General features: G+C 40.3%; 1 protein-coding gene across 1 annotated transcript in view; it reads right to left on the reverse strand.

The window, feature by feature from the left end:
• Positions 1–5,150, reverse strand: part of LOC118814523 (androgen receptor-like) — a 94,853-nt gene extending 89,703 nt beyond the window's left edge. Inside the window, exons 1-2 of the mRNA XM_036580156.1 lie at positions 5,007–5,150; positions 293–409 (exon numbers count right to left, since the gene is read on the reverse strand). Coding sequence (XP_036436049.1) covers positions 293–409; positions 5,007–5,127 — 238 coding nt within the window. The 5' untranslated portion in view covers positions 5,128–5,150. The remainder of the gene's footprint in view (positions 1–292; positions 410–5,006) is intronic.
• Positions 5,151–11,337: the final 6,187 nt, after the last annotated feature.

Consider the following 11,337-nt stretch of genomic DNA (forward strand, 5'->3'; position numbering starts at 1 on the left):
GGTAAAAAGAAGAAATAGGACGGGGCCTTAGAGTGTAAAGGTTAAGGTTTTAAAAGCATTGCAAAAGCAATAAAATGGAAGGAAAACTTTTTTTTTGGGGAAACATTACAGGATATGTTACCCATATACCCATCTCTCTCTCTCTCTCTCTCTCTCTCTCTCTCTGTACTAATCTGTAATATCTCTCACTCTTCGTCATGGACATAGTGAAAGCTCAAGATGGGTTTAAGGCAGAATGTCAGGTTGCTGTCTTGTCAGATCAATTTCATTTTAGTGCCGAGCGCAGCTTTACCTCCAAGAGTCATTCCTGCTTCGAAGCACTTCTTCAGACGACAGGAGGGGCAATTCTTCCTCCGCAGCTTATCGATGGTGCAGTCGTTCCTGCTGGCACAAAGATACTTCTGTTTCCCTGATGGAGAGACAGAGAGAAGAAGAAGAAGACAAAGTATCTATTAACTGCAGTTTGAACAACTACCTCGAAAATAAATTTTGTGAACAAAATTTTAATTGTAGAAGTGTAGGGGGCGATATGGCTTCTACTGTTTCATTTAAATAGCCTCTATAATGTTCATATGATCCACACAGTCATTCTGACAGACTGTAATACACTACAGGAAGTGTAGGGGGCGATATGGCTTCTACTGTTTCATTTAAAAGCCTCTATAATGTTTATATGATCCATACAGTCACTCTGACAGACTGTAATACACTACAGGAAGTGTAGGGGGCGATATGGCTTCTACTGTTTCATTTAAAAAGCCTCTATAATGTTTATATGATCCATACAGTCACTCTGACAGACTGTAATACACTACAGGAAGTGTAGGGGGCGATATGGCTTCTACTGTTTCATTTAAAAAGCCTCTATAATGTTTATATGATCCATACAGTCACTCTGACAGACTGTAATACACTACAGGAAGTGTAGGGGGCGATATGGCTTCTACTGTTTCATTTAAAAAGCCTCTATAATGTTTATATGATCCATACAGTCACTCTGACAGACTGTAATACACTACAGGAAGTGTAGGGGGCGATATGGCTTCTACTGTTTCATTTAAAAAGCCTCTATAATGTTCATATGATCCACACAGTCACTCTGACAGACTGTAATACACTACAGGAAGTGTAGGGGGCGATATGGCTTCTACTGTTTCATTTAAAAAGCCTCTATAATGTTCATATGATCCACACAGTCATTCTGACAGACTGTAATACACTACAGGAAGCGTAGGGGGCGATATGGCTTCTACTGTTTCATTTAAAAAGCGCTCTATAATGTTCATTTGATCCACACAGTCATTCTGACAGACTGTAATACACTACAGGAAGTGTAGGGGGCGATATGGCTTCTACAGTTTCATTTAAAAAGCGCTCTATAATGTTCATTTGATCCACACAGTCATTCTGACAGACTGTAATACACTACAGGAAGTGTAGGGGGCGATATGGCTTCTACAGTTTCATTTAAAAAGCCTCTATAATGTTCATTTGATCCACACAGTCATTCTGACAGACTGTAATACACTACAGGAAGTGTAGGGGGCGATATGGCTTCTACAGTTTCATTTAAATAGCCTCTATAATGTTCATATGATCCACACAGTCACTCTGACAGACTGTAATACACTACAGGAAGTGTAGGGGGCGATATGGCTTCTACTGTTTCATTTAAATAGCCTCTATAATGTTCATATGATCCACACAGTCACTCTGACAGACTGTAATACACTACAGGAAGTGTAGGGGGCGATATGGCTTCTACTGTTTCATTTAAAAAGCCTCTATAATGTTCATATGATCCACACAGTCATTCTGACAGACTGCAATACACTACAGGAAGTGTAGGGGGCGATATGGCTTCTACTGTTTCATTTAAAAAGCCTCTATAATGTTCATATGATCCACACAGTCATTCTGACAGACTGTAATACACTACAGGAAGTGTAGGGGGCGATATGGCTTCTACTGTTTCATTTAAAAAGCCTCTATAATGTTTATATGATCCATACAGTCACTCTGACAGACTGTAATACACTACAGGAAGTGTAGGGGGCGATATGGCTTCTACTGTTTCATTTAAAAAGCCTCTATAATGTTTATATGATCCATACAGTCACTCTGACAGACTGTAATACACTACAGGAAGTGTAGGGGGCGATATGGCTTCTACTGTTTCATTTAAAAAGCCTCTATAATGTTCATATGATCCACACAGTCACTCTGACAGACTGTAATACACTACAGGAAGTGTAGGGGGCGATATGAGGTCTGCTATTTTGTTGCACGTTGAGTGACAGTGAGGGAAAATGAAAGGAACCAAAAAAGGCAGTAGAGTTTGACAGATTAGGTCTATAATTGATTCCAGATCTGCTGGAAAATAAGAGCACAAGTTGTTTAAACATTCAGGGATAAATGAGGATCAGGGTCAGATAATTCATGTGCTTTCAGTTTGAAATATAGTTCTGTTTTTTGGGTCAAAAGATAATCAAATTAAAGGCTTGTATCTCGATTATTTACTGCAAAAAAAGACGAATTGGAGAGTGAAAGCACTTAAAATGGCCCGAAATATCTTATGTTTAATGATATAACACTATTTATCTGCTATTATTCCAATATCTTATATTAATATTTTAACATTCTTTTAATTTCTAATATTATTCCATACCTTATTATTTCGCAAGAAATAATCAGTGTTTTGACTACATTTCAGATTCAGTTGCCAAGTTGTAATTTTTTCAGCATTCAAGAAGTAAAATAAACAAGAGTCCAAGTGGCTTATTGGAAAGTTTGGAAAGGAAACACTGTATCTCGCTTTCTTTATCTCTATTAAGCTGTAATAAACTCTCTCTCTCTCTCTCATTAACAAACACTGTCAGGGATTCTACGTGGATCAACTGTGCCTCTCCTAAACCAGTCCTGAGGCAATAGAACAGCTGACTTATTAAAGTGAATGAAGCTTCCTGGCAAATATGGCAGCATATGCGAGTCTTTTCTGATAAGAGTGGCTGTAATCAGACTGTAATAGATTCTTATAGAATATAGCCACTGTATGTTCTACAGGCTGTTAGCAGGCATTCCTGAGAGGGGAGAGGGTGGGGGGTAGGCAGATTAGAGTGTGTGACAGATCCAAAGGGTGTGTGAGTGTGTGAAAGACTGGGTGATATGGAGTGTTAGTACAGGGGTCATCCCATGTGTCATCCCATTCTGAATCCATAGGCATTAATATGGAGTTGGTCCCCCTTTGCAGCTCTAACAGCTTCCACTCTTCTGGGAAGCTTTCTATAAGATGTTGGAGAGAGTCTGGGGGAATTTCTGCCCATTCGTCCAGAAGAGCGTTGGTGAGGTCAGACACTGATGCTGGACGAGAGGGTCTGTCTCTCGTTCTAGTTCACCCCAAAGGTGTTGGATGGGGTTGAGGTCAGGGCTCTGTGAGGGCCAGTCAAGTTCTTCCACACCAAACTCACCCAGTCAGGCCTTTATGGAGCTGCTTTGAGCACTGGGGCTCAGTCATGCTGGAACAGGAAAGGTTCTTCCCCAAACGGTTCCCACAAAGTTGGAAGTGTACAACTGTCCAAAATGTCTTGGTGCTGAAGCATTAAGGTTTCCCTTCACTGGAACTAAGGGTTCTAGATCAACCCCTGAAAAACAGCCCCATATCATCATCCCTCCTCCACCAAACTTTACAGCTGGCACAGTGCAGTCAGGCAGGTAACGTTCTCCTGGCATTCGCCAAACCCAGACTCGTCCATCAGACTGACAGATAGAGGAGCGTGATTGGTCACTCCACAGAATACGTTTCCACTGCTCCAGAGTCCAGTGGTGGCGCTTTTCTCCACTCCATCCGACGCTTGGCTTTGTGCATAGTGATCTTAGGCTTGTGTGCAGCTGCTCAGCCATGGAAACCCATTTCGTGAAGCTCCTAATGTGCAGTTCTTTGGCTGATGTTGCTTCCAAAGGCAGTTTGGAGCTCTTTAGTTCTGATTCAACAGAGGATAGACACTGTGAGCTTCAGCACTCGGTGGTCCCACTCTGTGAGTTTGGTGGTCTAACCGCTTCGTGGCTGAGCTGTTTTGCTCCTAAACACTTCCATTTCACAATAATAGCACTGACAGTTGTCTGGGGCAGAACTAGCAGGACAGAACTCTCACAAACTGACTGTGTCAGAGGTGACATCCTATTAAAGTCACTGAGCTCATCAGTACGACCCTCTACTGCCAGTGTTTGTCTACAAGGCTGTGTGCTTAATTTTATCCACCTGTTAGTAATGGGTGCGGCTGAAACACCTGAACTCAATAATTAGGAGGGGTATCCGAATACTTTTGTCCATATAGTGTGTATATCTAAAATAGTATTCGGCTGTGTGCTGTGTTAATTCATCCAAAATAGCTTGACATGACCTCTGTCTCATTATTCACCACCATCACTGTAATATTTCATCATCAACATTAACACACGAAGGTGATCAGAGGGGCGGTGGAGATCGAGTCTGCAGCGTCTGAGATCTTTAAAACGCAGAGTTAGAAAAGAAAATCATCTCACAGTGAAAGCAGCGTTTTACAGTAGAAATAAATGGAGCTCATTATGCTGGTAGTGAACTATGCTGCTGACACAGCTGCCTAAAAACCATAGAAACGGACCTTAAACAGAAGTGAGGACCCTGTTGGGGCTCGTCCTAAAGTTAGGACAGGATTTAGGAGGTTTAGTCTAGTTAGGATGTTTGTGTGATGCTGTTTTCTTATCTGGAGTTCATGATGAGATTATGAAGTTACTGTTATTCTGTAATAGATACTGTCCTGAATTCAGTCCGTTATGAAGGTTTTCTTTTTTCACTTATTTTCCTGTGACTTTCTCCTTCTTTATTTAAGTGGATCTTATTTTATAACTTTTACTTAAAGGCCATTTGGTGGGAAAACAAACAAATGAAAGGTGGTTGGTACTGCAGGAAATGACATATATTCTGTATATATGATACAGTGCCCCAACATTGTGTGTATATGTATTACCTTCAGCAGCTCTCTTAAAGAACACCTTGCAGCTGCCGCAGGTGAGCGCTCCGTAATGACACCCAGACGCTTCATCAGAGCAGATCAGGCAGATGCGCTGAGGAGGGAAAAAAAAGTCCATCGGGAGCACCTCCCTCCCGCCATCAAACCTGCACGCAAACACAAACAAAAAGAACTCCAGAAATGTACATATATTCATTCAGCCTAATGAGAAACTGTAGAACAGACTCGGTTTATATCACAATACCTACATTTAGAGTCGGTTATTCATTCAGCCTAATGAGAAACTGTAGAACAGACTCAGTTTATATCACAATACCTACATTTAGAGTCGGTTATTCATTCAGCCTAATGAGAAACTGTAGAACTGACTCAGTTTATATCACAATACCTACATTTAGAGTCGGTTATTCATTCAATCTAAAGAGAAACTGTAGAACAGACTGTTTGATGGATGTATGGTTTATGAAATAAACATTCTTCTTACGTATACTGCCACCACAGTCGTCGTACATTATACGGTCAAGAGTTTGTACACCCCTCTTATGTTATCACGGTACACATTAGCAACACCCCTGCCAACCACCTGAAACACCAAATCAACTGGTTAGCAACGCCCTAGCAACCACCTACTACTAAATATTCAGCCAAAACTATGAGTTGTTCAGTATCTACTATGTAGAATTCAGTTTGGAATATGAAATATCCAGTATCTGCTATCTAATATTTAGTATTTACTATGAACCATTCAGTATTTAGTATGGAATATTCAGTATCTACTATGAATTATTCACTATCTAACATGTAATATTTAGTATCTACTATGAATTATTCAGTAACTACTATTAATTATTCAGTATCTACTATAAATTATTCAGTATCAACTATGAAACATTCAGTAACTACTGTGAAATATTGATTAAATCCTATGCATTATTCAGTATCTACTAGGCCATATTAAGTATCTACCATAAAATATTCAATAAATACTATGAATTATTCAGTACCTCCTATGTAATATTCAGTATCTACTATGAATTATACAGTATCTAATATGTAATGTTCAGTATTTGTTATGAATCATTCAGTATCTGTTATGAATCATTCAGTATCTGTTATGAATCATTCAGTATCAATTGTGAATTATTTAGTAACTACTGTAAATTATCCAGTATCCATTGTGAGTCATTCAATAACTACTGTCAATTTTTCAGAGTCTACCATGAAATTTTCGAGTAACTATTATGAAATATTCAGTATCTACTATGAATTTTTCAGTTTCTATGATGAAATATTCAGTATCTACTATGAATTATTCCATATCTATTATGAATTATTCAGTAACTACTATGAACTATTCAGTATTTACTATGAATTATTCAGTGACCAGCAAAATATTACAAACCTTCCATCAACTATTCAATAACTATAAATTACCCCATAACGTCTATGAAGTTATGATGTTCTGTAGTTATCCTAATGGGACTTTGAAATGTTGACCCACATATGGACCATCAAATGTCCATCCATCACTAGTTCAGCTCAGGGCAGTTAAAATGCCGAAAGAATTGAAGGAAGGAGGGAGGAGAGGAAACGGCTCCTGCTGTTTAATCCTGTGCTTCTCTTTTGTCTCTCTGACGGCTCCATTCACAGCGTTTAAGGAGGAACCTTCTCCTCCCAGCTCATATATCAAATGCCAAGGACGGAACAAAGAAGTCACATGCTAACGCTAACATGCAAACAAAAGGTAGGGTTGCTTTGTTTTGGGACATAAAGGCTCCCTTAAGAAGTCCGACTTTCAGAACCTAAACATTACAGTATGGAGGACGGAGGGAGCCGTTTGAGAGTCAGTCGCAGTTCAGTTTCAGAGAAAAACAACACAGACAGGAGAAGTAAGACATTCAATGGATTGTATTATAGTGAGGACTTCACAGCCTGTGATGTTAACGGAGGAGTTGTTTATCCTGTTAGCCCACAGATTAGCCTAATTTTAGTTAAGCACATAAGCTGGCAGCCCTTCAGTTTAAACGGAACCAGATTCGTACTTCATCAGGACACACCGTGTGAGCAAAGACGATTACAGGCACAGGGTTTTAGTGGTTTTATGCAATAATACTCTCCATTACACAAAGACAGAGAGAGCTGTGCACAAATTGACTATTTTACAATGGCACAGTCAATTTTTGGTCCAGAACTATTTATTTTACGGGACATTTCTGTTTTTGTGCCCGCCAGGTAATGTGAGCCCATTGATTTTTATGATAGACAAAGTTTCCGCAACTTAAAAGAGTTGGAGAGCGCTTATCCAGAAAGGTGCACATGTAGATTTTACTGGGAAATTACTTTGGATCTGCTTTTTTAATGGGAATCTGTTCTAATTTTATGACGATACATGAGTCAAAATATTGAAACCACAAGTACTCAGAGTAGCCAAGTTGTTCTAGCAAGCAGTTTTAAGCCGGGGTTACACTACATGACTTTTAACCCTATTTTAGCCCAGATTCTCAGTCGGGCCGAGTCTGAGCTGGTCGGCTTTAGTCTGCAGATGTTTGGGTCAGTCAGAGTCGACAGTTGGAGAGGGAGTCGAGTCGTGTTTGAGGGGCACAGACTCAAATTTTCGGCCTACTGATCGCGTTTCAGAGTTTATCAAACGCTTAATTTTTCCTGCCCGACTCATGATCTAGTAGTGCAAACTGGTCAACCACTCAATCCGAATGGACTTCTGCAACAGCCGATGAAAGCCGAGAGCACAAAAGAAGAAAATTCAGCAAGTAAACGATGGAAAATGTTGAAAAGTCTCTCATGTGTGGAACGAAGCTTTTTAATGAGCTGAGTTTAAGGCACAATCGAGTTTATGTACATTTAAAACTCTGAAAATACCAAACTGACCACATTTTTAAATCCATGACTGTGAACATGTTTGCTTCTTTACAGCGTCGGCGCAAACGGCAGAGAAAAAACAGCAGCAGCCGCTCCACGTTTGTTTATTTGCATCTCCTAGTAACAGGAGAACGTGAGAGTTTGCAAGAGTGTGCAAGAGTTCAGTTCTGTTCAGTTCAGCAGCAGCAAAAGTTGAGTAGTGTGTGATTCCTAAATGTTTAGCATGTGATCCCCAATATTTCAGTCCCCCAAAACATCTGCAAACACCAGTCTGACAGTGTGAGATGCTCAGTCTTTTATAATCTGTTAAGACTGTAAAGTTGTGTAGTGAACCCAAGGCTTTAATCGTGTTTGCATGTGTGTGCGTGTGAGAGAGAGTGACCGTGTGCTGTGTTTATTTCTAAGCTCTTTAACCTTGTGTATTTGATGCTCTTGCAACCTTGAGATCTCACAGTATCTGTCATTGAGCCATAGTTTTGTCTGCAGACGAGTCCAAACTGTACTCAAACTCACACATTTACACCTACACATGCGCACAGACACACTCACACTTGTTTTCATACAGTGTAAGGACGTGGGGTCAAGCATGTGTCCGATATGTACAATACATGTGTTTAATTTCTAATAAAATGGTCTTTAAGTACAAGTTCTTGATTTTTCCACACCTCCAAAGTTCGGTCTTAGAAGCTGGTTGATCATTTTCTGAAGTAATCAAACACATTCAGCGATGTTGAGGTCTGGACTCTGGGGTGGTCAGTCCATCGTTCAGCTTCTTTGTTTGATGTGTCCGTCTCCTTTTCTCAGTGAGGTTCTTCTTGACAGCTACACATCCTTTCAGACCCACAGCGCTGAGTCGTCTTCTCACAGTGGAAGGATGGACAGAAACACCTGTGGATGTTTTCAGATCTGAAGCAGCTTGATTTTCTCCTCTCTCTCAGAGATGGAAGCTTTAAGTGCTGTTTATCTGATGGGGGCAGTTTTGGGGTCTACCGGGTCTTCCAGGTGGTTGTTAGGAGCATACATTTTCTCTGACTGCCTAATTGACGTAGAATATCTTATATCAAATCTCCTCATAAGCATCTCCTGAATAATGAACAAGCTGTACTTAATGGCTGTTTTGACTTTAAGGAATGCAGTTTTGTTGTCTAGCAGGTCTTCCAGGTGGTTGTTAGGAGTTAGGAGCAGTGTTGTATATTGTTCCACATAGAACCTTTTAGAAAAGAGTTCTATATAGCACCAAAAAGGTTCTATTGTCACAAGCTTGACATTATTAACAATAGCAGAACTCTTTTCTCCATCAATCTAAGGAATTGTTTCATCATTTAATCATGCACACGGCTCTTTGAGTGTTTATAGCTCTATATAAAAACATTGTCTTTACTAAAGAACCCTTGTAGGACCATTTTTTAAGACACCAAAACTTAAACCAGTGCTTGATATAGAAGTGTTATTACATATTGAGCTATAATTTTCTCTTTATTGTTTTGTCTGTTGTCACAAAAATATTATGAATGGCTGAGATTTGGTTATCGGTTTTCAAGTACGAGGCATTTTGGACGTTAGATTCTTTGGAAGTTCTCAATGCTGTACAGACTTCTGAATAATCATGAAATCACAGCTCCATTTATCACCCAAAACATCTTGATTTTACAGCTTCCTGCAAAACGGTTTGACACTTGTTAGCCTTTAGTTTCGTCCTAGAATCATTTAATACACATTTCTGCATTGAAATTGATTTTATACTCCACAAAGTGACCCCCAAACGTTTGAGCAGTAGTGTAGGTCCCATACATAAGAAGAGAAAAGAAAATTAGGACATAAAGACAGCAGAAAATCAGGACACACCCACACACACCCACACCCACACACACACACACACACACACATAGTAAGAAAGTAAACCCCTTACCAGGCCACAGACCAGCCGACAGGCCCAAAGTCTTATTACACACTTCTAATAGCTCAGCCAGTTCGCATTAAAGTCCCTGTAGCTACTGAATAATAAGCCTTTGTATGTAATAATCCTGGACTGTTAAAGGGGTTAATACCCCCTGACTGGACTGTACAGCAGATCTTATGAACAGATCCTCTCTTTTCTGCAATAATCCTCCTCACATCCTAATTCACTCTAAATAGATTTGCAAATGAAACCATGCGAAAGGGCTGTATGACGACACGAGCTGTGTAGATTTACACAAGTTGTGTTGGGTGGGAGAGAAAGAGAATATAATCTGGTTGGTATTTCACTAAGGTAGCCTCACAGCTTCAAATGAGCAATCTGGAAGACTTCTGTTCTGTCAAAGATGTCTGTGTATCATGTATAGAGATATCTACTGAAGTTAGTCAAGTCAAAGTTTATTTATACAGCGCTTTTCACAGCAGGCGTTGTCACCAAGCAGCTTTACCGAAAAATCCGGGTCTGAGCCCTCATGAGTGTTGCCAATGGCAACAGTGGCAAGGAAAAACTCCCTAAGAGCAAGAGGAAGAAAGCTTGAGAGGAACCACAACAACCAGGACCAAGTTAACATGTTAAGCAGCTAGCCCCAGCCTGTCCTGTCTCGTAATACCACTCTGTACCTCAAGAGGCGATACTGAGTCGCTGTAGCACCGAGTCTACAACAGTCTAACATGAGAGGATGAAGAATTAGCCGCTCCACAAAGGAAAGAATTGACATAAATAGAAACAAACAAGAGTTAGCATTAGCGCTGCTTTACACTACTGGAGCTCTTGCCAAGTAAAAGGATGAAGTTTGATGCTGATCTCGCAACGTTTCTTCTAGACTGGTAAGTAAACAGGAGGAGGTGTGAGGAGGGAGGACGAGCGACTGTGTGGAGAATCAGTTTGTCAGTTTGGTCATCTTACATATCGCTCCTTTAAGGAATATTTCAGCAAAACATCTTTACTTTTAGCACTGTAGCTACGAGGCTAATGTAGGTAACAAGTAGGGGTGGGAATCTTTAGGTACCTCACGATTCGATTTGATTACGATTCAGATGCTGCGATGCAATTATAAAATGATTATCGATGCATCTCGATGCATCTTTTTTCTCTATACAGGATTTCCATCTTCCTACTGTCTAAAAACTTGGTAGTTTTAAAGTATTTGTAATGATCATTACAAACACTTTGCTTTAAACATCTAAAATATCTTTTATCAATAAATCAAATGGAAGTGATGTGGCAAGTGAACTAGAAGGCTCTCATTCAAAGACGCTGCTGCCACTCATCTGCGATAAAATGCGCTGTTACCCTGAAATAAGATCCAGTGGTAACGGGTGTCCACGCAGCGCGTTACAGCCGTCCTTCCTGACTGGACGTTGAATCCTGGCTCCAAAGTGTGCAGCATAGCGCGAAAGCCCTGGTTCTCAACAACTGAGGACAGACAGCAGACAGCAGGTCACATAGCCCCGAAGTCCGGCCTCGCCAGTAGCGAACAAAAAAACAGAGATT

This window comes from Colossoma macropomum, unplaced genomic scaffold (genome assembly GCF_904425465.1).
Source record: "Colossoma macropomum unplaced genomic scaffold, Colossoma_macropomum, whole genome shotgun sequence".
In the NCBI taxonomy this organism is placed as follows: Eukaryota; Metazoa; Chordata; class Actinopteri; order Characiformes; family Serrasalmidae; genus Colossoma; species Colossoma macropomum.